Here is a 26,297-nt window from a genome sequence, read left to right on the forward strand (position 1 = left end):
ACATCCCCACAGCTCAGCCTTGGGAATCTCTGCAGGTCCGTGCAGTGGGAGAGGGGAAAAAAAAAAAAAAGCAACTGCACAAGAGCTGGAAATGCCCACTCATCCCTGAATCCATCCCTGCTGCCCTTCCCAGGGCTGGAAAAGCACAAAATCCCCCAGGCTGCTGCCCTGGGAGCTGATTCCAGCAGGGATCCTGCCCCTGGCATGTGCCAGGCTGGGAGAGCAGGAATGCAGCTCCCAGGAGCACCACGAGGATTTTTGGGAGGCCCAGAAAAGAATTTGATTGGCTGCTACAAGCAGGTTATAAATGATGGGGGAGCTTAAAAAAAAAAAAAAGTCAGATTAAAGGACAAATCAGCTGCTCATAAAACTGACTGAAGCACTGAGCTCAGCTTGGTTAAACTCAGATTACCCAATTTTATTCCTCAATCACATCAATCAATGAGAAACTGAGAACAAACTCAGCAAAGCCCACAAAGGTCCAGGATTCTCCTCTCTGAAGGTTGAAAATCCCACTGCAACACAGATTTTCCTGCCCAGCCCAGGTGGGTGATACTCTCCATTCCCAAGGTTAGAGAATCATCTTTGCCCAGGCAAATAAAGGTTTTATTTCCCTCCAGACCACTGGGGAAGCAGAGCAATTAAAAGGAGAGTTATTTTCACCTCCTCACTGATGACACCTCTACACCTGCCTGCTGGCACCTGCTGAAAGCAGAGGCCTCCTTTTTCCAATCCCTGCCATCCTGATTATATTTATATTTATTTTTATTTTTATTCCAGTTTTCCACGGGGTTTTGTGCAACTTAGTTGCAAAAAAGCTGGTTTTTTGTTGTTTTTTTTTTTTTAAACTAGAAAATACAAATAATTATACTGGAAGCTCTGGGAATCAAGATTGCCACAATAAATGATGTGCACAGCTCAGGAGAAACCTTTCCACAAAGCTCTTCTGAGCTACCTCCCTGTGCTGGAACTGATCATTCCTAAAAAAAATCCTTGTTTTTCTACCATAAAGCAGCAGGAGAGGATTTGGAATAAGAGGTTCTACATCAGCATTTTGGGCTGGCTGAGCAAAGGAGGGGGAAAACATTTCCATGGCAAACTTTGACTTGGTGAACAACAAAAGCTGCCCATGAGCAGCTCCTGCAGGTGCCACCTTTCACAGGAGTTTAAAAATAAAAATAAAAAGATTTTGTCTTATTTGTCAGGGATTGGGAAAATGATCTGTACCAGGCAAAGCACAGTAAGCTTAATAAAATTTTATTATTAGTGTGAGCTTGTCTGATTCCACTTAAAAATGGAAATGGTGTTTTGAGCAGAGAACAAAAAAATCTGCACATTTTTGCCCTGCTCTGACACCTCTGTGTGTGCTGCCCTTTTTACTCCCTTGGGGGAAAAAAAAAAAAATCACCTTTCAGCATTTAAAATCTGTCGTGGTGCCTCAGGCTGGGTGCAGCCAGGGGACACACGAGCCTGAATTCAGCTCCTGCAGCCCTGGGGAAGGAGATTTCCCTCCTGATGAAACTTCCCTGGGAAATCTCCTCCAATTTCTCCAAGCAAGGTCAGCAAGGGGCTGGATGTGGAGAGAAAAGGAATCTCCCACATGGCCAGGGCAGATAATTCCCTAATATCTCACTCAGGGTGTGATGTGGGAGTTAAACTTTTGGCAAATTCCTCTGTGCTCCAATGGAGCAGGGAACAGAGGAGGGAATGAAGTGCAGGACACAGAAAAGTGTCCATGAGTGACCTGCCCAACCTCAGCACCCAAACATCGTGACAAAGAGTGGCACAAACATTTTCCCACTTTCTGGGAGGTGCCAAAAACCCTCAGCTCCGAAGGGAATGAAGGCTCCCAGCAGCCTGAGCTCTCCTCACCAGCGTGGTTTTTTTTGTTTTTTTTTTTTTTTTTTCACTGAGAAAATCATCAGCACGACCTGAGCTGCTCCAACCCCCAGGGGAAAGGAGGGGGGGGGAAAAAAAAGAGCTGAGAGCGATCCCCCCGGGAAATGCAGCCACACAAAAACAACAGGGCGTGCCTGCGAGCTGCCAAACATCCCTTCTGTGCCCTGTCCCCTGCCCACCTGGGTCATTTTGTCCACGGACACGGGGATGCCATCGATGGTGAGGGGAGGCAGCTCCGAGTTCACCTCCTGCGGGGCCGGGGCGTGCTCGGCCAGCGCGGACTCCAGGTCCTCCAGGATGGTGCTCTTGTACTTTCGTACCTGTGGGGAATTGTAAGGCTCAGGTAAACAAGGTGAGCAGCTGTGAGCACGCTCATTCAGAGAGTTAGGGAATTCCAGCTTGGGAATTCTTTTCCAGGCCTGGATTTCTCCTGACTCTCAGCTCCATTCCCAGGCTGACAAGCTGACTGCAGCTTCAGTTAGGGAGGAGTCTCCCAGGGTGACAACACGGTGACAAAACAGAGTGGAATTCATCACCAACATTAACCCCTGGTGTCTTTCCCGTGGGACACATCCTGAGGTGCTGTCCCAAGGATGTTTTTCCCAATTGTCCCATGAGCTCCTGTCCTGTCCTGGCTGCACTGACACACTTTAAATCCGGGCTGGCTGTACAATAAATTGCCCTTTTTTTCCCAAAGAGCTCCGTGTGTGTTGCTGTCCTTTCTCTCTCTTTTTTAACTCAGTGACCACAGACAGGGACACTCCCCACTGTCCCAGGGTGCTCCAAGCCCTTCCAACCTTTCCTGGAGCTCTTCCAGCATCTTTCCCTGCCCAGGTCCCCACCTGGAGCTGACATCCCATCGTGCCCAGGGCTGAGCACTGTGCAACGCAGGTTTTGATCCTTCCCAAACTCCCCTGCTGCAGCCAAGGTCCTTTGCTCATGGACAAAGTGGGAGCTGACAGCAAACAGTTCCAATCATGTTTCCCAGGGCTTAGGAACTTCTGTTCTGTACCAAGGCTCCTGCCTTACAAAAGAAACCCCAGTAAAATTGGAATGCATCAGTCAGAGCTGAGGAGGCTCCGAGAGTCAGCTCTGCCCCCTCTGTGGACACACACGTTTATAGAGCTGGGGAATTCCAGCTTGGGAATTCTTTCCAGGCCTGGATTTCTCCTGACTCTCAGCTCCATTCCCAGGCTGACAAGCTGACTGCAGCTTCAGTTAGGGAGGAGTCTCCCAGGGTGACAACACGGTGACAAACAGAGTGGAATTCATCACCAACATTAACCCCTGGTGTCTTTCCCGTGGGACACATCCTGAGGTGCTGTCCCAAGGATGTTTTTCCCAATTGTCCAGTGAGCTCCTGTCCTGTCCTGGCTGCACTGACACACTTTAAATCCGGGCTGTCCCTACAATAAATTGCCCTTTTTTCCCCAAAAAAGTCTGTGTGTGTTGCTGTCCTTTCTCCCTCTCTGCAGGGCAGTGACCACAAGCAGCAGCAGGAGAGGAGGAGGATGAAGGCCCAGCCACCTTCCCCAGGGGGCTGCAGAGCAGGAGGGACAAAGGGTGGCACAGCTGGCAGCAAACAGGCAGTGCCCCCCGAGACTCAGCCCTGAGGAAGAGCTGCTGATGAAACCCGGGGTAACACTGGCAAGGGAAGGATCTGTGGGATGGGAGGAAAAGTTCTGAAAGCAGAACTTGACAAGGTGCAGGAAGTGAGAGCAGAGCTGAGCTCTAGCACGTCATGGTTTGTCATTGTTTGGTCTGGAGAAAAGGGGGATCAGGGGGGACCTTGTGGCTCTGCACAAGTCCCTGACAGGAGGGGACAGCCGGGGGGATTTGGGATGTGGGAACAGGGACAGGAGGAGAGGGAACGGCCTCAGGCTGGGCCAGGGGAGGGCAGGGTGGGTTTTGGGGAATTTCCCCATGGAAAGGGTGGGCAGGGATTGGAAGTGCCCGGGGAGGGTTGGATCCCCATCCCTGGAGTGTCCAAGGAACTCCTGGATGTGACACTCAGGGCTCTGGGCTGGGGACAAGGTGGGGATGGGCACAGCTTGGACTCGGTGATCCTGGAGGTCTTTTCCATCCTCAGGGATTTGGGGATTGTGTGATCATGACCTGTTCCCTCTGATTTTCCCCCCCTGGTGAGATGTGCCAGGCAGCCATTCCTGCAGACAAGAGAGGACCTCAGTGCTGCCCTCGTGCCAGGGAATCACAGCAACATCAAGGCTGGAAAAGATCTCTGAAATCACTGACTCAAGCAGCACTGTATTCCATAAAAACTCAGCACTGTATTCCATAAAACCTCAGCACTGTATTCCATAAAACCTCAGCATTGTGTTCCATAAAACCTCAGCATTGTATTCCATAAAACCTCAACTCTGTTTGCCAGGGCTTTTAATTAACACGACCTCCAGATCCCTGCCAGGCCTCCAAGGCTGCCCTGAGCAGAGGGAAATGTGCAGAGAAGGTGAGGAAAATTCTTTGCAGCTTTCTCAGGGACACCTACCACGTTCTCCAAGGGTGCAGCACCGAACACTTTGAAGACAGGGTTGGGTTTGGAGGGTGAGATGCACAGCACGATGGCCTGCTGCCCCACTCTGGTGGTGTACTCATCCAGCGTGGCCCTGAGCTTCCTGAAACACGGCAAAACCAGGGAAAAACAGGGAATGGCATCAGCAGAAACACAACCCCTCTGACTGGCAGCTCCCTTCCACAAAGCAGGTGGAGAAACAGAGCCCCAGCTGCTCAGCTTGGCCACATATTGAGTTTATTCCTCTGCTCCACAGAGCTGCTGTGCTCCCTGCAGCCACCCAGCAGCTCAAATGTCAATGATTGTCCCCTCTCTGCTTTCCCCAGTGATGGAAAAAGAGAAATCACCAGAGCAGCAAAGCTGGGGCACTTCCACTCTGTCCTAGCAACACAAAACTTGGGTTTTGTTGAAGCTCCTGAATGATTCATCAAAAGAGGCCTGCACACAGAGGTTGTTTTACATCCAGGTATCACAGCAGTGCAATTCTCCAGCACCAAAGTCCTGCTCAAAAAGCAGATTTGTAGGAATTGAAGCTACAGGATAGGCAAGAACTGGAAATATTGCACCAGCTCAGCACAGGAAACCCAGGTGTCCCAACACCTGCCCCAGCAGCAACTCCCTTGGGAATTAAAATGTTCCACTGGATATTTTCTGCCTCTTATTCCCATTTTAAGCAATGCAAGAGTCAGAAATGGTGGCAGAAACTCCAAAAAGCAAGAGAGAAGGAGAATTTCCCTCAGAAAACCTGAGCACTCCATGAGGTGACAGCTCAGTCCCTGTCCTGGTCATTTCAGGACCTGCTGTTGCCAAAAAGCACCAGCAGATCCCACAGTCAGGGGTTGGAAATTACCACTTGATTCCCAGTGCTGTGAAAATCAACCACAAACGTGTGTTCAACTGATCAGAGTGGGGGAAAAAAAAAAAAAAAGTGATGTTTTGTTCATTATCTTAATGTAGTAAAATGAAAGGAGAAGAAATAATTTCTTCACTGAGCAGTTTCTTTAAAAATCTATTGTTCATATTTCAAGGGAGAAAAGGATTCCTGCTCTTCAGAAACGCTGCAATGAGCACAGCTGAGCTGGGAGAAGGAGAGAAAATCAGAATGGAGCTGTAAAAGGCAGGGAGTTCACTCCCAGGAATTGTGATTTAGCAATAGCTCTGCCCAATAATTTAGCATTAATTGAGCCCAATGAGACCCCAAACAGCAAAAACTGCTTTGTTCCAAAAGCTAGGGAACAGTAGCAAGGGTTTGCAGAGACAAATTTCAGGAATTTCAGGTGCTGTCTCCAGGGCTGTGCAGTGCCATCAGCTCTGCTGTGGCTCTGGGGCCATCAGGTGGGCAAAGAGCCTCAGAACACCTGGAATGCAGCACCTGGAGAGGGCTGGGGAGCCCTCTAAACTCTAAAACCAAAAAAAAAAAACAGTGCAGGAATCTCCCCCTGATTATTATTCTTAAAACTGTGCTCTAAACTGCCCAGTCTTCAACGTGGGGTTTGTCCAATGGCAAAGGAAATTTGGATTTACACACTGAATTTAATTCCCAGAAAGGTTTGGTCAAGCAGAAAAGACTTTTTTTTTTGTGAGGCAGGTAAATCCTTTGCAGAACTGGGATGTGGAGGGAGCTTCAGGTTCTGCTGAAGCCACCATGGATTTCTTGCAGTGTCACTGTGACAGATTTAACTGGTGATCCACCACAGGGTCAGTCCTGGTGAGCATAAAATCACTGCAGAGATGAGCAGAGCTGCAATTTAACCCTTTAATCCAAACACAAACACAACTCTTGGGGTTCCAGAAAGACCCTCCCCCCCTCCAAAAAAAAAAAAAAGCCCCGTTGGAACCCTGAAACCTGGGAATTTTGAACTTTCTGTGATTTCTGGCATTGACCCTCAAAAGAACACTGCTTTTGGCTGGAGGCCTTGGAAAAAGCTTCCAAATTTGAGTGATGGAGTTAAAATCACTGGAGTGATTGGGTAGGAGTGTGTAATTTCACATGGTGAAGGGTTTGGAATTTGGGGTTTTGGAATATGGTAATAGGTATGGGACAAGATGGAGGGTTTGGGCATTGTCTTTTTCCTCCTTCTTGTTCCTTCTTCTTCTTAGTTTTTGGTTGGATAGAAAAATCCCACAGTGCAGGTCACAGGTGTTTGGGTCAAAAGTATCAATAATACAGATATTAAGTTTTTAATTGGCTAGTTAGGCCTTAAAAGATCCAACAACATTTCCTCACTTTTAGCTTGTTAGCTAAACTCACTGTACTAAAAATAAGAATTAATGAACAACTGAGCCTGAACACAACAATCCTGTCTCTTGTGCATCGATCCCAGCTCTGACTGAAATAAAAAAGAAGATCAGTCACTAATAATGTGGGCAGCTCTTGGTGTGAGCACACAGGTCACCAGAGCTGCCTGGGGGACAGGTGAGTGCTCACCTGAGCAAACGTGTCTGCTGCCTCTTCCGGATGGAGGGGTTGGACTCAAAAACGTGAGGTCGCTTCCTTTTCTTCCCTGTGGCCACTGCAGCAGCTGCTGCCATCCCCACAGGGCCTGGAAATCAAAGCACAGGGGGTCAGTGCTTGGAACCCTGAAGATTTTTTTGGGCTTTCTGACATTGAACTTCAAAAGAACACTTGAGGCCTTGGAGAAACCTTCCAAAATTTGAGTGGTGGGAGTTAGAATCACTGGGGGTGTAGTTTGAATAGAAGGGTGTGATAGCAAAGGGTGGAAAATTTAGAATTGAAGGGTTTAGAATATAGCAATATATGAAAAGCAAGATGGAGGTTTTAGGGCAGAGGTTTCTTTCTTCTTCACCTTTTTCTTGGTGGGCCTAGTGGTACTTTTGTGATTGGGTGGAAAATGCTGCACTGCAGGCCATGGGTGTTTGGTTATTGGGTCAAAATGGAAATAATTTAGGTGTTAGTTCTTAATTGGACAGTTTAAGTTAAATAGACCTTGTAATGAGAGAGACAGATCACAACTTCACCATTTTTACCTAAACACAGACAAGAATTAATAAAAATCTGAGTCCGAAAAAGAAAAACTGTATCGCTCATTTAAAAAAAAAAAAGATTTAAAAGTGACAGGTGGGGATGATGATGATGATGATGGTGATGGTGATGATGATGATGATGATGATGATGATGATGATGATGATGGGGCCTTACCTGCAGCCGCCAGGTGAGCAGTGACCTCGTCGGCAGCCGTGGAGTTGAGGATGTCGGAGTCGTCGTAGGAGGTGTCCTCGGGGGAGGAGGGCGAGTCCTCGTCAGCACTCAGCATGCTGTGCTCTGTGTAGGTGGCCACGTGCACCTGCTGCACCTGCTGGGCCACTGCGTGGGCCTCGATGGTAGCCATGTGCTCTGCCTGGGTCACCCCGTGTTCTTCCATCAAGAGTCACTGCAGAAGGGACACAAAGGAAAAGTTCAAGGTGTGAGGATGAGGGATGGAGATCATCTCCTCCTGATGTCTGCAAGAGGGAAATAACTCTGCCAGGAGCCAGGAGAGGAACTTCAGGGTGCAGAGTTTGGAAAAAACCACATTTTTATAGCACAGCACCCAGGCACTGTTATCTGTGCTGGATCACTCTGTGCTCTTCCATCAAGTCACTGGAGAAGGGACAAAAAGGAAAAGCTCAGGGTGTGAGGATGAGGGATGGAGATCATCCCCCCTGGGACAGGGGATGTCCTCTCCTGACTCTGCCAGGAGCCAGGAGAGGAACTTCAGGGTGCAGAGTTTGGAAAAATCCACACTTTTATAGCACAGCACCCAGGCACTGTTATCTGTGCTGGGTCACCCCGTGTTCTTCCATCAAGAGTCACTGCAGAAGGGACAAAAAGGAAAAGCTCAGGGTGTGAGACTGAGGGACAGAGATCATCTCCTGATGTCTGCAAGAGGGAAATAACTCTTCCAGGAGCCAGGAGAGGAGCCTTAGGGTGCAGAGTTTGGAAAAATCCACACTTTTATAGCACAGCACCCAGGCACTGTTATCTCTTGGAAAAGTCCCCAGGATCCTGCAGCCCTGAGATTCTGTGTCTGCACGTTCAAGGGTCAAAGCTGGGATTTGGTTTTGCCACATCAAGTTCCAACTTTCAGGGAGGAGGGCTGAGGGTGACACAAAATCTCCTCTGACCTCAAGAGCTCAGAACACAAATGAGGATGCCAGTACAGAATTCCAGGATCACTGAGGATGGAGAAAACCTCTGAGATCATCGAGTCCAACCTATGTCCCCTCCCCAGCCCAGAGCACCGAGTACCACCTCCAGGAATTCCTTGGACACCCCCAGGGACAGTGAGGCCACATCTCCTTGGGCAGCCCCTTCCAATCCCTGCCCACCCTTTCCATGGGGAAATTCCCCAAAATTCACCTTGCCCTCCCCTGGCCCAGCCTGAGGCCGTTCCCTCTCCTCCTGTTCCTGTTCCCAGATCCCAAACCTCTCCAAGAATTCAGGGAGTTGTGCAGAGCCACAAGGTCCCCCCTGAGCCTCCTTTTCTCCAGGCTGAGCCCCTTCCCAGCTCTCTCAGCCATTCCTGATTTTCCAGATCTTTCCCATCTCTCTCAGCCATTCCTGATTTTCCAGATCTTTCCCATCTCCCTCAGCCTTTCCTGATTTTCCAGACCCTTCCCAGCTCCATTCCCATCCCAGACCTGCTCCAGCCCCTCCAGATCTTTCTGGTCAGGAGGAATCCAAACCTGGAATCCGAGTCCAGGCAAAGCCATCACAACCCAAGCACGAATGCCACAGAAATTCTGATTTACTGAAGGCTCCAGTGGTAAGGCAGTGAGCAAAGGAGCAGCTCACAGAGCCAGCAGGGCCCTGGACACACACTGGGAACACAGATCTGTGCAGAAGGACCAGGACAGGAGGTGCAGGGATATTTTCAGATATTTTCAGTCTGTGCCTGCTGTACATTTGTGGAAAAGAATCAGCACATCCCCCTAAGATATTTCCAAACAGGAGAATTAGAACCTGAACCCCCAGATTCCCAAAGGGGCAAAGAGCAGACAGGGGTGATCAGCTGCAGGGAATGAGAAAATAAACAAAAACCAAAAAAAAGGTTCTGATCTGGTAAGAACAGTCATGGAATTCAGATCATGGAATGTCACAGAGGGCTCAGTGAGACACAGGAACCCAAACCACTTTGTCAAGAGGATTATTTTGACCCTACAAAAAGGAGGTTTCAGCCAGGTGGGGGCTCAGCCTCTTCTCCCAAGCCACAGGACCAGAGGAAATGGGATCAAGTTGTGCTGGGGAGGTTTAGATGGGATTTCAGGGAATGTTTCTTCTCCCAAAGGGCTGTCAGTGGAACAGGGAAGTGCTGGAGCCCCCATCCCTGCAGGGATTTCATGGTTCAGTGGTGGGATTGGCAGTGCTGGGCAAGGGCTGGGATATTCCAGGGACAGCAGAATTGGTGTAGTAAGACTGTCACAAACCTCCTGAGGCTACAGCTAAAGCCAAGGCAGCCTCAGACTGCCAGTCCTCCCTAAAAAGCTGCTGGACTCCCATGCTGCTGTTGTCCAGCCCTGTTTACAACTTGGGTTGTTGAAATATTAGAACCACCCAAAAATAGCAGGAGTTCAAACAGTGCCAGTGAGGAAGGCACTGAGGGACATTGAGACAAACTGAAAATATCTGGTGGAAAAACAATCAGCCCTAAGCTCCTTCCAAGAAACTCATTCTGCCATCAGCAGAGAAAAAAGGGTGGGAAGAAAATATTTCAAGTAAATGCTTATGGAGCAGCTTAATTCCTGAAATGAACATTGCTGCTTTTCTTACTGGAGGCAATGTTAGGTATTTCCATTAAAATTTTTAAAATCCATGGAAAAACGTGACCAGAATATGATTGAGCACAGTGACTTTTCAGACAAGACCCCAAGGTAAGAGGATTCCCCTGGAAGGAAAGCTTGCACTCAAAAGGCAACCTAGAGCTCATGGCACAAACACTGAGGGCTCAGGGAGCCATTCCCATATTTAAATTATTCCCCAAGCATTGCTGACACGGGCCAGGCTTTGTGTTTCACCTTGAGGGGCAGCTGAAGGTGTCACCAGCCTGGCCCAAAGGCTGGGGCTTGGATTTGAGCAGGGATTTGGGCACAGGGATGAAAGGAAAGCTGCTCCTGGGTCGCTTTAGAGACCAGCACTCAGCAGTGCAGAAAAGGAACCCTGATCCCTGTTTTTATCCCCAAATCAGAGCAGTTTCAGGCACAGGGAAAGCCCAAAGATTGCAAAGACATTTCCTGGTGGCCAGAAGGCTTGGATGACAGCCAGGAGTATTTTTAAAGTGCTTCTAAAAAAGATGAGGATAAAATCCCTCTCATCACACAGAGCTGTTGCTTCATGAGTGTGCCAGGGGTTCTTTTGACACCAGATGCAGGAGGAAAAAGCAGAGCTGCACCACTCAAACCACCAGAAAACAACAGCAACTGCTGGCAAACCCCATAAATTCTCCACCCAACTCAAACCCACGGGGATTTTGAAATGAAGGTTTCCATGGTGGGATTGTAACAAGAATTAACCCATTAAAAAAAAAAAAAACAACAAACCCAGACACCATCCTTTACCATCAGCATGTAGGTTAATGGGTGCTTCAAACAGCCCAAAAGAAAAATTCCACACCAGAAAAAAAAATTAAAAAAAATCAGCAGCACCATGGAAAAACTCCCATAGACAGGCAGGGCTTGGAATGAATTCAAATTTTTATCCCACTGAAGAGGTTTTGCTTCAGATGCTGCAGGAGACACGGCTGAGATGAGCATTTATCCCCTGGAATAGAGGATAAATTAAATCATCAGGACTTTTTTTTTTTACCAACTCAGCCCACACCTGGTTAATTTGAAACCCTGCTCAGATCAGTAATAAATAAAAGAATCGCTGGGTCTCGTTTCTTTGGTGGTTTAAATCATTTTGAAAGGAAGCAAAATAGGATTTAAATGGAGATTTTTTGAGAGATCTGCTTGATCTGAGAGGATCCCTCCTAGGATCCAACAGGGGCAAAGTTTTGAGTGAAATTGGGTAGATTTAGATCAGATACAACAAAGAAATTCTTCCCTGTTGCCCAAAGTAAAATTTTATAACTAAAATGCAGGAATTAGCAAATTCCCAATGGCAAATGGAATGATCAACTCTCACACATGAAAATGAATACAACATTTCACAATTAAACTAAAATTTTATAGCTAAAATGCAGGAATTAGAAATTCCCAATGGCAAATGGAGAGACCAGCTCTCACACGTGAAAATGAATCTAAAACTAAAATTTTATAACTAAAATGCAGGAATTAGAAATTCCCAATGGAAAATTGAATGATCAGCTCTAACACATGAAAATGAATCCATTTCACAACCATAGGATGCTCCAGGGGTTTTTAATTTATTTTTGTTTAATTTGCTTTTTTTTTTTTTAAATTAACTAATTCAAAGGACTTATTTCAGAGCCAACCCCACACTCTCAGGAATAATCCCTCTGCTTTGTTTCCTCATTTCTTTCAAAGGAATGAAACCACTCCTGGTTCTCCTTTCCCAAACCATTTTCTGTGCTGCAGTCAGCACCAATTCCTTCCTGACAATCCTGCTCCACACAAGCACTACACAGCAATCACAAAAAAATAAATAAAATAAAAATGAAAAAAGAGAAAAAAATGTGGTTCATTATTCAAGCTGGTCCCACTTTCAGGGAAATCCTGCTCTGGGTGTTTTCCAGAAAATCTGCAACACCTCCTGCCTTTCCTCTGCTCCTCTGTGGGGCTGACAAGCACCTGCAGCTTCATGGGTTCAAACCTGTGCCAGAAAAAAATGATTTGTTCTGCATTAAACAACATCACAGGGGCACTCTGCTCTGGGGGAGGGGGCTGAGAGCTGCTGGGACAGCAGCTCAGTGGGAAACCATCCTCTGCACCAGGGTCTGGGAGTGATTTCTATTCCTCTGCACCAGGGTCTGGGAGTGATTTCCATTCCACCATCCTCTGCACCGGGGTCTGGGAGTGATTTCTATTCCTCTGCACCGGGGTCTGGGAGTGATTTCTATTCCTCTGCACCAGGGTCTGGGAGTGATTTCTATTCCTCTGCACCAGGGTCTGGGAGTGATTTCTATTCCACCATCCTCTGCACCAGGGTCTGGCACTGATTTCCATCTCAACATCCAGAGTCAGGTTCTAGAACCGATTTCCATTTCAGCATCCTCTGCACTGGGCTCTGGGACTGATTTAGAACATCCAGAATCAAGTTCTGGCACTGATTTTCATTGACAACATCCAGGACCAGGTTCTGGGACTGTTTTATGTTTACAACATCCTCTACATCAGGGTATGGCACTGATTTCCATTTCAGCATCCTCTGCACTGGGCTCTGGGACTGATTTAGAACATCCAGAATCAAGTTCTGGGACTGATTTCCATTTCAGCATCCTCTACATCAGGGTCTAGGACTGATTTACATTTACCAGAACCAGGTTCTGGGACTGTTTTACATTTACAACATCCAGAATCAGGCTCTGGAACTGATTTTGAACATCCAGAACCAGGTTCTGGAACTGATTTAGATTTACCAGAATTAGGTTCTGGACCTAATTTAGGTTTAGAACATCCAGAATTGGGTTCTGGAACTGATTTTGATTTAGAACATCCAGACTCAGGTTCTGGGACTGATTTTGAACATCAGCAATCAGGTTCTTGAACTGATTTAGAACATCCAGAGGCAGGTTCTGGACCTAATTTGGATTTAGAACATCAGGAATCAGGTTCTGGAACTGATTTAGATTTACCAGAATCAGGTTCTGGACCTAATTTAGATTTAGAACATCCAGAACCAGGTTCTGGGACTGATTTTGAACATCAGGAATCAGGTTCTTGAACTGATTTAGAACATCCAGAGTCGGGTTCTGGACCAAATTTAGATCTAGAACACCCAGAATCCAGTTCTGGAACTGATTTGGAACATCCAGACTCAGGTTCTGGGACTCCTTGCTGGGAGGCAGCCGTGGTGATTCCTCACTAAATTCTGTTTTATCTTCCTGAGCTGAATGAAGGAGCAAGGCTGGAGCATTTCCCAGCTCCCTCCTCCTTCCTCCTCCTCCTCCTCCTCCTCCCTGGCAGGCACAGCTCGTGACAGGGAGGGATCAAAAGCACCTTTGATGATCTGGGATGTGAAAGGAGATTTTTCATCCAGCTGGGTCACACTTGGTGGATTCAATGAGAGGAAAAAGCATTTCCTCTGCTCAGGAATGGGCTCTTTTAAAAAGCTGCTCTGAATAAATTCCCCATTTCCCCCCACAGAGGCAGCCTGGGGTAATTAGTGAGTGAAAACCAAGCAAGGAATCAATCAAATCAAATCAAATCTAACCAAATCAAATCTAACCAAATCAAAACCTGTCTGAGTGGAATTACACCTTTGGAATTGTCCAGCCCTGTTTTTCCTGTTCTGGCACAACACCCTCTAGGCTGTTTTTTGGGAAATACATCCTGCAGATTTTTGGGAACATCACATTTGGATCATCACAACCAACCCCATCTGGGAAAAAAAAAAAAAAAAACACAAATCCAGGGATGGAATTCCATGATTTTCAGCAGGAGCTGTGACTGAGATCAGTGGTGATCCCAAACCTCGTTAGTCTGGAGAGATTTGAGTCCTCCTTAAAATGAGATTGGTCAGGATTGAGCTGGGATTGGGTGAGAATGACCAGGAATGAGCTGGTTTTGGATGAGAATGACCAGGAATGAGCTGATTTGGGATTAAAATTACCAGGAATGAACTGGGATTGGTTTAGAATGATCAGAAATGAGCAGATTTTGGATAAAAGAATGACCAGGAATGAGCTGATTTTGGATAAAAGAATGACCAGGAATGAGGTGGGATTGGATAAGAATTACCAGAAATGAGCTGATTTTGGATTAAAATTACCAGGAATGAGATGATTTTGGATTGGAATGACCAGGAATGAACAGATTTTGGATTAAAATGACCAGAAATGAGATGATTTTGGATTAAAATGACCAGGAATGAACAGATTTTGGATGAGAATGACCAGGAATGAGCAGATTTTGGATGAGAATTACCAGGAATGAGCTGATTTTGGATAATAATTATCAGAAATGAGCTGATTTTGGATCAAAATGACCAGGAATGAGATGATTTTGGATTAAAATGACCAGGAATGAGCAGATTTTGGATGAGAATGACCAGGAATGAGCTGATTTTGGATTAGAATGACCAGGAATGAGCTGATTTTGGATAATAATTATCAGAAATGAGCTGATTTTGGATTAGAATGACCAGGATTGAACAGATTTTGGATGAGAATTACCAGGAATGAGCAGATTTGGGATTAAAATGACCAGGAATGAGCAGATTTTGGTGGCTCCTGGGATTCCAGACTCCCAGCCATAGAGATTCAGCCCTTCCTGTGATTTCCATTGCACTGGCATCTCTCACTGGATTCATTTCATTCATTAATTCGTATTTAGGGTGAATTTGATGCCACTCCTGTATAAAACTGTGCCCAGAGGGACCAACACCATTCACCAGGATAAGCTTGATTAACATCTCACTAATTACCACAAGTCATTGAAAATGGACATTGAAATACCAAAATCCCATTTTCCATGGGAAAAAACAACAACAACAACAACAAAAACTAAAAAAAAAAAACCTAAAAAAAACCCCTCCTTTGTTCATGGGGAGAATTTTGAGGCCTACACCTCAACCTGATAAAAACAGGGTGGGGTTTTTTGTTTGTTTTGTTGTTGTTGTTGTTTTTTGTTGGTTTTTTTTTTTTTGTTTGGTTGGTTTTTGGGAGTTTTTCTGGGGGGTGGGGTTTTTTTGTTGGTTTTTTTTGGTTTTTTGTTTGTTGGTTGGGGTTTTTTTGTTTTTGGGGGGTTTTTGGGGCTTTTTTTGGTTTTTTTGTTTGTTTTTTTTTTGTTTGTTTGTTTGTTTTTTGGGGTTTTTTTTGGTTTTGTTTTCTTGGGGGTTTTTTGGGGCTTTTTTTGGGGGGCTTTTTTAGGGTGTTTTTTTGTTTGTTTGTTTTGGTTTTTTTGTTTGGGTTTTTTGGGGTGGTTTTTCTTTGTGTTTTTTTGGTTGTTTTTTTTTTTTTGTTTTTTTTTTTTTTCTTGTGGAGCACCTGCCCCTCTGGATTCCAGTTTCTTCCCTTCTTATCAAGATTGAACATCTTATTTTGCACAGATACGGTGACTCAAGCACCAAGAGGAACAGCAGGAACCGGCTCTGGTTCCACAGCGTCCTCCTGTGGCATGACATTAGTAAAATGATCCTTTTAATTAGCATGGGGAACAACAACAAAAAAAAAAATTTAAAAAAAATTAAAAAAATCCCAATGCTCCCTGAATTCCAACGGATTCTAGCAAACAAAAACCCCAAAATTCCTGTCACAATCTCACATCAAAGAGCAAAGAAATCCTCCCTGCAGGAAAAACTTCAGGTCTGGGAAAGAAAGAAATAGGATTTGACAGGATTTCTGAGGATCAAATCTCCTGTTTGCTGCTGAGCTGCCACAGGGAGATGTGACAGGACACATCCCAAGGCGATTTTTGGCAGCCAAATTTCAGCTATTTTGGCACCAAACGGCAGCAGGAAGCTGAACACAAGGATGAGGTGGATTCTGAAGTACCAAGAAATAATATCCCAGTGGAACCAGCCTTAGCCAGGAAAACCCCAGGAGAAAAAAAAAAATAAAAATAAAAATAAAGGGCACGTTTCGTGTTTGGAAATGCAGGTGCCAGCCTGTGCCAGCCTGGTGTAACCCAAAACTGGAAGTGAAAGTGCAGCCCCGAAGGGATGGAATTCTCATTTACCATTCCTGTGCTCTGTCTGCAGCATCCACGGGGAGCCTTTGGGGTGACTCCCCCCCCTCACCACTGCCCTCCTTTATTCCTAAAAAAAAAATCTTTGGGCAGGGTGTGTGCTCTGCCACAAATTTAGCAACCAGAACGTGATAAACGCCATCCTGTGAGCTCATACTTTGTCACCTCACACACTCCTGCATTTTATCGACACAGCCACACAGAAATCCCGATTTTAACCGATTTTCCTCACACCTGCAGAACCCCGGAGTCGTTTTAACAGCGAGTTACTCATCTTTAGTCAATTCAGCTTTTTTTTTTTTTTTTTTTTAATTAACAGGCAAAAGTGTTCAATTGAGGAATTCCTAACCCAAAAAAGCACAGGCTGAAGCATTCCTGCCTTGGCACAGAGGAACAAACCTTGGGATTCTTGCTGGAAAAGGCAGAGCACGGCCCTTGCTGCTGCTGCTGCAAGGTGCAAACGTTGCCAGTTTTAATCCTCTTTTCTGGAGAGAGAGGATTAGTGGCTGTGCTGGGCTGCCACAGGAAAGGAGAATGGCAGTGGGTGACACACACAGAGCTCTGAGAGGGTGGTGACAGACATGGGGGTGTCAGGGGTCACCAGGAGCCCAGCATGGACCAGCTCTGCCCTGGACCAGCCTTGGTTACACCTGGGGATATCCTCAATTGGGAAGGATCCATGGGATCTGGGATCCTGCCCCAAAACACCCAAAAACACCCCGAAACAATCCCACTCTGGCCCTGAGAGCTGCCCAGCCTTGGTTAAATCTGGGGATATCCTCAATTGGGAAGGATCCTGCCCAGACCCCAAAACAATCCCACTCTGCCCCTGAGAGCTGCCCAGCCTTGGCTCAATCTGGAAATATTCTCAATTGGCAAAGATCCACGGGATCTGGGATCCTGCCCAGACATCCCAAAACAATCCCACTGTGTCCCTGAGTGCTGTCCAACCTTGGTTCAGTCTGGGGATATCCTCAATTGGGAAGGATCCTGCCCAGACACCCCAAACCAATCCCACTGTGTCAATGAGTGCTCCCCAGCCTTGGCTCAATCTGGGGATATCCTCAATTGGGAAAGGATCCATGGGATCTGAGATCCTATCCAGACCCCAAAACAATCCCACTCTGTCCCTGAGAGCTGTCCAACCTCGGTTACACCTGGGGATATCCTCAATTGGGAAGGATCCACAGGATCTGGGATCCTGCCCCAAAACACCCCAAAACAATCCCACTCTGTCCCTGAGAGCTGTCCAGCCTTGGTTACATCTGGAAATATTCTCAATTGGGAAGGATCCATGGGATCTGGGATCCTGCCCAGACATCCCAAAATAATCCCACTCTGTCCCTGAGAGCTGTCCAACCTTGGTTAAATCTGGGGATATCCTCAGTTGGGAAGGATCCATGGGATCTGGGATCCTGCCCCAAAACACCCAAAAACACCCAAAACCAATCCCACTCTGCCCCTGAGTGCTGTCCAACCTTGGTTAAATCTGGAAATATTCTCAATTGGAAAGGATCCTGCCCAGACCCCAAAACAATCCCACTCTGTCCCTGAGAGCTGTCCAGCCTTGGTTACATCTGGAAATATTCTCAATTGGGAAGGATCCATGGGATCTGGGATCCTGCCCCAAAACACCCCAAAACACCCAAAACCAATCCCACTCTGTCCCTGAGTGCTGTCCAACCTAGGTTAAATCTGGAAATATTCTCAATTGGAAAGGATCCTGCCCAGACCCCCCAAAACAATCCCACTGTGTCCCCGGAGCTCTGGGGCTGTGCCCATTCCCTGGGGAGCCTGGGCAGTGCCAGCACCCTCTGGAAAGAGCCTTTCCCTCATTTCCAGGCTCATCTCCAACCTGAGCCTCCCCGGGCACCCTGGGGTGCTGTCCCTGGTCACCCAGAGCCGAGGTCAGGGCTGCCCCTCCCTCTCAGGAATCTGCAGCCCCCAGGCAGTGTCCCCTGAGCGTCCTCTCCTCCAGGCTGCACAAACCAAATCCCCTCAGCTGCTCCTCCAGCCCCTGGTCCCTCCTTTGGGCACTCTCCAGTACCTTGGTACCTTTTTTTTTTTTTTTTTTCTGCCCAAAGTGATGCTGGATCACCTGAAAGACGTGGCATTAACAAGGTCAGCACATGGCAAGGACGGTGCAGTCCCAACCACGGTCAATTATCGAATTTCCACCCCAAATGGCAGCCTGGCCACCCTTCCTCAAAGTTCAAGTGGTTCAGGAAGGTGTCTGCAAAATATGCACCTGAGGAGGGAAAATTCCCCAGAAAATCCACGGGGAACTAATGAACATCAGGACCTGGAGCTGCTGCAGCCAGGCTGGGAGAGCTGGGAATGTTCATCTGGAGAAGGGAAAATTCCAGGGAGAGCTTCCAGAACATTCCAGGGAATAAAGGGACTCCAAGGGACTGGGGACAAGGGACAGAGGGACAGGACACAGGGATGGATGGGATCTTGGGAATGAGGAATTGCTGGCTGGGCTGGGATTGCCAGAGAATCCCTGGAATGTCCCAGGCCAGGCTGGACAGGGCTTGGAACATTCTGGAACAATGGGAGGTGTCCCTGCCATGGCACAAGATGAGCTTTAAGGTCCTCCCAACCCAAACCATTCCACAATTCCACGACGACCCCACGACCCTGAAAAGGGAAAATGTTCCCTGAGCCAACAACACACCAGGTACAGCGAGAAAATCCCGAAAAAAATCCCACATCACACTCACAGCCTCACACCCAACACCACCAAAATTTGTGTTTTCTGGAGGGACAAAAAGTGCATTTCCAGCCCAGCTACACCGGGGGGGATTTGCCCGTGAATGCTGCTGCTCTAAAGCAGCTCCAAGCTGTGTTCCAAGGCTGATCCCACATTTCCCCGTGCACACTGACACGGGCTGGGAGCTCCGTGTCCCCACACGGGCACAGGGGACTCTGCAGAGCCCCAGGGAACCCCCACAGCTTCCAGAACCATCCTGGAATTCCTGCCCTGACCCACCCGAACTCTCTGCTTTTCCTGCTTGGAGCACAGCAAGCAAATCCTGTGGGAATTCTGAGCTTTCACAGCTCCTGCAATGAGGATAAAAGGGCAGTGGATTTCTATTTGCTGCTGCGTTTTGTTCTTTGGGTGTCTTTTACATCTCCCCAACTTCTGATTGTTAGGGCTGAAATATTCCAAGCATTATTAGGGAAATTCACCATTTCCTTCTGGAGCAAAGTCACTGATTTACCCTAAAATCCACGGGAATGCTCATAATGCGGAATTAACAAACCTGAAAATTTCAATTTTCAACCCAAAGCAACCACAAGAAGAGCTCTGAATCCACCAACTCCTTCTAGGGAGGGAAGGGAGCAGCCAAATTCTCTTTCCAAAGGGAAATCAGGAGTTAAAGGATTTTCCTGGTGCAGCAGGAGACTCTAAGGGCTGACACCAAGAATAAACTTCCTTCATTTACACGGCATTTCTCAGCATAAATAAAACATGGCCACTCCGGGCTGGGGTTTTGCAAGTATTTCTGACCCAGAGTATGGGGAAGTTTTCCAAGTCATCCCTGTTTGATTCCTTTAATTAGAAGGTTTTGTAATGAACAGTGGGAGGGACTCTGGATTGGTCACAGTGCTCACCAGCAAAGGTGGTTTGTGAGTGAAAATCGACTTTTCCCTTCTGTGCTTGAGGTCAGGTGAATTTTTTTGGGGGGCTGAAAAAAGTTGAGTTTCCCTCAGTCTGCAGGATCTGAGCAACCCATTTATTATTTACAAGCACCACAGGCAGCACACAAACAGGTAAAACAATTCACACATCTGCCAAACAAAAATAATGCTCTGACCCAAGGAGACTCCTCTGCCATCCTCCAGCACAAAACCAGCTCCACTCCCCACCAAAAAGGGTGGAGAACAGGAAGGAGATGCTGGAATTCCCAACCCTGAGATGGGAATTCCTGCCACCCTCAGCATCCCAAGGGTTTTTGTACAGCTACTTATTTTTATTTTTTTTTTCTTTTTTTTTCCAGGAGGGATAAAAACGAGGTGGGATTTCACTGACATGAAAATGTCAGCGTGGATCAGAGCCCTGAGCTGCACCAAACACATTCTGCAGATCCCTGGGCTCCACCTGGCACTGGCAGGGATTCCCTCTGGGAATTCCTGGATTCCTTCTTGGAGTCTGGCAAGCAACTCATCCATAACAAACCCAGAGAAGCCTCAGAGCCTTTCCCAAAAATAAAAACCCAAAAAACCCAAAAAACCTAGCTCCAAATCAAAGCAGCACAGCCTGGGTTAGCTGGGCACCCTCTGGCACTCCTGGTGGAACACAGGGACTGCTCCTGCCTGGAGCTGGGATATTCCCAAAGAAATCGATTTTTAATTTTTTTTTTTTAATGATATTCCCAGCTCTGAGCTTTCCCAGAAAGTCACAAACCCCAACCGACCTTCCCGGTGGGATTGTCCACCTGGCAACTGGATCAGCACCACCAGGTTTTTGGGGGGAAAATTAAAAAAAAAAAAAAAAAGCAGAAGAAGATGTACCAGAACTGAGGAATCCACAAATATTGAACCCCAGTGCAGTGGGTACAGAACAAACCTGAATTTCCTTCCCCAAAGCTGGAAGGGTCTGGGGGGTCCAGGTTTAGCCTGGACACGTTGAGAGGTTCCCCCAGCCCTGGACCTTAAAACTTTTCTCACTGCAGCCTTTAGGTTGGGAAGTGGAAGTTTCAGTTTCAAGAGATGAAAGCCACCCATGAAATTCTGAGTTTTACAGTTTGCAATGTTTGGAAAGCAGAAGGGGTTTGCCAGGATTTGTTTAACCTGGTTTGGATTCCCAGGCAAAAAATGAGCTGATGAAGACATTCATGAGAGCAGAGACACAAATTTAATCACTAAAGTAAGTGATAAATGGATCAGGGGTTTAATGATTTGTGTGGAAGCATTAAAATGACCTGACCAAAACCATGAATTCCCTTTAAACACACACAGGGACAAGGAGAGGGTGCCACTTCATCCAAGGGAATGGCTGGAGCTGTGTCACAGGGTTTAGGACACATTTTGGGAAAAGGTTTTTCCCCCTAGGGGCACTCAAGAGTACAAATAAAATCCCCACCGTGCAGCAGAAGTTATTTTAAAACCCTAAAAAAGTGGTTTAAAATTGTTTTATTAAATATCTTGGGCACTGGGAAATGGGTAACACAAAATATCTGAACTGTGGCTTTGTTGTTTTTTTTTTTTTCCCACAGATCAACTCCAGAAGCAGCCTGATAAAAGTCCAAGGCTGAATTTCACAGAACTCCCTGCACTGAAAAATCATCAACACAACCCCACCACTCCTACTGACAGCACAAAACGTTCTCATGTAGAAATTCTGGATTAAAGTCTCTTGGTAAAAGGATTCAGGAGCACAGCAGAGTTCACTGTGCCCTGCTGGAAGACATTTACCCCGATCAGAGAAGGATAATTCATTAAAAATTAATAATTCCCAAACCCTCCAAGAGAGAGAAACTGCATGGAAACCTCCCTCCTTTGGAAAAGCAATGGAAATATTCCCAGAGTTTGTGCATGCCCATGGCAGAAGTTGGACACAAACAGCCCAGAAGGGAGATGGACACCAAGAATGATCCCAGTGCTCCCAGTGCTCCCAGTTTGGGCTCCTCCATTCTGCTGGAGTTCCCTGGTTTCCCCTACAACGCTGAAATATTCCAGGCCTGAGCTTGGCAGGAATTAAATTTCTTGGTTTAAGGAGGAAAAAAGGCTCCTGAGAGACAGGAAAGTGATGAAATCCCAACACGTGAGGAATTCCTCAGTCCCAGGCAGCCCTGGGACATCAGAGCCCAGAGAATTCCAGAAAATTCCCTGGCAGGAAAATTCCCCCCCCTGTGGCCAGAGTGGCCTTGGCTCATGGAATGATGGAATTGGGAAAGTTGGGAAAACGCTGAGAGAGCGTGGAGGTCACACAACAACCCAGCACTGCCCTGCTCGGCCCAGAACACGGCCCCGGGTGGCCAAAACACGGCCCCGGGTGGCCAAAACACGGCCCCGGGTGGCCAAAACACGGCTCTGGGTGGCCAAAACACGGCCCCGGGTGGCCAAAACACGGCCCCGGGTGGCCCCCAAAACACGGCCCTGGGTGGCCAAAACACGGCCCCGGGTGGCCAAAACACGGCCCCGGGTGGCCAAAACACGGCCCCGGGTGGCCAAAACACGGCCCTGGGTGGCCAAAACACGGCCCCGGGTGGCCAAAACACGGCCCCGGGTGGCCCCCAAAACACGGCCCCGGGTGGCCCCCAAAACACGGCGCCGGGTGGACCCCAAAACACGGCCCCGGGTGGCCAAAACCCACAGGACTGGCAACAATTCCAGGGATGGGGGACCCCAGAAAAATTCCAGGGATGGGGATCAAGAATTCCAGGGATGGGGATGCTACAACAACTCCAGGATGGGGATCCCAAAACAACTCCAGGGATGGGGATCAAGAATTCCAGGGATGGGGGATCCCAGAACAATTCCAGGGATGGGGATCCCCAGAACAATTCCAGGGATGGGGGATCCCAGAACAATTCCAGGGATGGGGATCCCCAGAACAATTCCAAGGATGGGGAACCCCAGAACAATTCCAGGGATGAGGATCCCCAGAACAATTCCAGGGATGGGAACCCCAGAACAATTCCAGGGATTGGGGATCAACAATTCTAGGCATGGGGATCCCACCACCATTCCACCACACTTCCCTGGGCAGTCTCCACAGCTGAATCCCCCAAATTTTCCCGATGGAGCCACACAGAGGTGCAAGCTCCAATCCACACCAAGGGCTCTCCCCTGGGTTTTCCAGGATGGTGCCATTTCACTTCTGCAATGAGCTGTTTGTTGTCCTGGCCAGGTCACATTTCCTAAATCCTAAAAAATTCCAAAAGCTGCAGGGGATGAGGCTGAGGGCTCCCAGCTCTGCTGTGTTTATGGCCTGTGCACAAGGGGTCACCAAAAAGCCTCACAAAAACGATGTGAGGCTCATGAAAAACAATAAAACTCCCTAAAAACCAACCGAGGCGCCCTGCAAAACACCAAACACACCAAGAAATTACAGAGGAAGGGGGGAGGGTTTAGATGAACACTGCACTGTAACACCACCCTGTGGAATTATGGAATGGTTTGGGAATGGAAATAAATCCCATAAATCCCATCCCATTCCAGCCATGGGCAGGGACACCTTCCACAACCCCAGGGTGCTCCAACCTGGCCTTGGACATTTCCAGGCATGGATGGACAGGATTTAAACCCTGAAAAATCAGCTGCTACAATTCCCAGCTTTCCACAGCCACCATCATCATCATCATCATCATCATGCACTTCCTATTTCACCCCTGACAAGGAAAAAAAAAAACCAAAAACCAAAACCAAAACCAAAACCATTGCTCCCAGTTTTACCAGCAGCACGAAAATTTGGATTAAAAACACGAACAATTCTCTCACCTATTTCCTCAGTATTTGGGAATTGAAAGTTCACTGTGAGAGGATTTGGGAAGGAGCAACAGTGACGTGGATGAAGGAGGAGAAAAGCTAAAGTGAGGATGACCACGAGTTCACACTGGGAATCCTCTCAGGATGTGGGAAGAGGGTCTAAAAACGTGCTCAGAGACCAGCAAGGCTTAAAAACAAAACCACAACAGCCAGGCCCTGCCTAAGGGATTAAAAATCTCAAATTCTGGAAAGAACAGTTCAGTGAAAGTGAAAAAAAAAAATAAAAAATACAAAGCAGAGTTCCCAAACTCGAACAGAGAAAACATTTCCCCACGCAGTAAAATTCATCTGTAGCTGCAAGAAAGCTTAGACTTGGTAACCTCAAATGCAGGAAGAGCCTTGAGCTGAATTATTTCTGTCCCTTAATTATTATTTACACCAAAAAGGTCCTGAGCACCTCAGTCATAGCACTGATTTTAGAGCCCTTTTTGGGGTATTTTAATACATACCCAGTTACATCCCCTTTTTATAAGCAATTTACACCCCTTTTTTTGGGTGTATTAAATTGGGGGGAGGTGAGTGATTAATACATTTCAACTCACTCCCAACCTCCTGCACAGAGAGAGGGAAATTATATATGTACAAAATGCAAAGAAAATAAAGGGGACAAGGAAGGAAAAAAAAAGATGACAGGAAAAATAAAGGGGGAAAAGGGAGAATGAAGGGGAACTTCATCAATGAGCCCAGAGGTCTTTAACAAATTAATTGGTTCTGTAATTCTGGGGAAAAAAATAAATGGAAAAAGGGGCATGAAGAGAACTTCAGGAAGGTTGGACTCATTTATCTCTGAGGCCTTTTAAAGTCTAATTGATTATTGGGGAGGGGGAGATGGAGGGAAAAAATGAGGGTGAAGGGAAAAAATGAGAGTGAAGGGAAAAAAAATAAGGGTGAAAGGAAAAAATGAGGGGTGAAGAGTAAAAAAATGGGGGTGAAAGCAAAAAAGCGAGTGAAGGCAAAAAAAGGGGAGGTGAGGGGAAAAAATGAGGGGGTAAAGGGAAAAATATAAGAGGGTGTGAAGAGTAAAAAAATGGGGGTAAAAGGAAAAAAGTGAGGGTGAACATAAAAACGTGGGGGTGAAGAAAAAAGACGGAGTGTGAAAGGGGGGGAAAAAGGGGGCACAAAGAGAATTTCAGCAAGGTTGGACTCATTTATCTCTGAGGCCTTTTAAAATGTAATTTATTACTAGGGGGAAGGGGAGATGAAGGGAAAAAATGGGGGTGAAGGGAAAAAAACGAGGGGTGAAAGGAAAAAAAATGAGGGGTGAAGGGAAAAAAAATGAGGGGTGAAGAGAAAAAAAATGAGGTGTGAAGGGAAAAAAAAAACGAGGGGTGAAGGGAACAAAATGAGGGAATGAAGAGTAAAAAAATGGGGGTGAAACCAAAAACTGGAGGTGAAGGCAAAAAAAGGGGAGGTGAGGGGAAAAAATGAGGAGGTAAAGGAAAAAACATGAGGGGGTGTGAAGAGTAAAATAAAGTGGGTGAAGGTAAAAACGTGGGGGTGAAGAAAAAAAGAGGGAGTGTGAAGGAAGGTAAAAAAAAAAAGAAAGGATAACAGGGGAAATAAAAAGGGTGGTGAGGGCTCCAAGCAGGGGAGAAGGGGCTCCGAGAGTACCAGGAAAAAGGGCGAAGCCGAAGCCCCGCCAATGTCTGCGGCCGCGGCCCAAGTTCCCCGCCCGGCCGGGCCGGGCTGAGCCGGGCCCGGAGCTCCGAGGCCGCCCCGCAGCCGCCGCCGCCCCCCGGCCCGAGCCCCCCTCGCCGCCGCCCCCGCCGCCCGTCCCGGTGCCCCCAGCGCTGCCCCGGCCCCGGGGCGGCCCCGCGGGCCCGGCTCGGCCGGGCGGTGGCGGCCGCCGGGGGAGCGGGTGCGGGCGGCGGGGGCCCCGCGTTGGTGCGGCTGCGCCGGGGCTGGAGGAGATTGCGCGGTAGGACGCTCACCTCAGAGCGGCTGCGCTGCGGCGGGCCCGCGCCGCGGGGCCGCGGCGGGCGGAGGGCGGGCGAGCGGCGGGGCGAGCGGGGCGGCGGCGCGAGTCGCCCTCGGCCGCCGCGGTGGCGAGCGCGGGAGGCGGGGACCGGCGGCGGCGGCGGCGGCGGAGGAGGCCGGGGACAGCGAGAGGGGGGGAGCGGGACGTATGGCGTCATAGCGCCGCGCCGCCGCCATCTTGGGGAGGGCGAGGGCGGCGGCGGCGGCCGCCATGGGCGGGAGGTCGGGCGGGAGCCGCCATGTTGGGGAGGGCGCGCGGGGGGGGCGCGGAGCCGGCGCCATGTTGGGAAGGTCGCGGCCGTTCCCGCCTCAGGAGCCCTGAGGGACGCGGGGTCGCGACGGATTTTTATTTTCATTTCTTTTTCTTTTTTTGTGGAAAAATTAATTTAAAATTGATATTTTTGGGCCATATTTTCTGGGGGAAAATCCAGCTTAAAATGGAAGTTGAGGAAAAATCAATTTAAAATTGATAATTTTTTTTTGGCCATATTTTCTGGGGGAAAATCCACTTTAAAATGGAAGTTGAGGAAAAATCAATTTAAAATCGATATTTTTTTTCTGGGGGAAAATCCACTCTAAAATGGAAGTT

General features: G+C 47.7%; 1 protein-coding gene across 3 annotated transcripts in view; it reads right to left on the minus strand.

Annotated features, from left to right (window-relative positions):
• Positions 1 to 25,806, minus strand: part of NRF1 (nuclear respiratory factor 1) — a 58,902-nt gene extending 33,096 nt beyond the window's left edge. The window contains exons 1-5 of one of the 3 annotated variants that reach the window (XM_088166086.1): positions 25,663 to 25,806; positions 7,590 to 7,821; positions 6,858 to 6,972; positions 4,406 to 4,532; positions 2,079 to 2,219 (exon numbers count right to left, since the gene is read on the minus strand). In XM_088166086.1, the coding sequence (XP_088022212.1) occupies positions 2,079 to 2,219; positions 4,406 to 4,532; positions 6,858 to 6,972; positions 7,590 to 7,812 (606 nt within the window). In that variant the 5' untranslated portion in view covers positions 7,813 to 7,821; positions 25,663 to 25,806. Of the gene's footprint in view, positions 1 to 2,078; positions 2,220 to 4,405; positions 4,533 to 6,857; positions 6,973 to 7,589; positions 7,822 to 25,342; positions 25,467 to 25,662 lie in introns of those variants that run through there. The other 2 variants (XM_088166084.1, XM_088166085.1) reach the window with 2 other exon arrangements.
• Positions 25,807 to 26,297: the final 491 nt, after the last annotated feature.

The sequence above is a fragment of the Sturnus vulgaris genome, chromosome 5 (genome assembly GCF_052056855.1).
Source record: "Sturnus vulgaris isolate bStuVul1 chromosome 5, bStuVul1.hap1, whole genome shotgun sequence".
NCBI lineage: Eukaryota > Metazoa > Chordata > Aves > Passeriformes > Sturnidae > Sturnus > Sturnus vulgaris.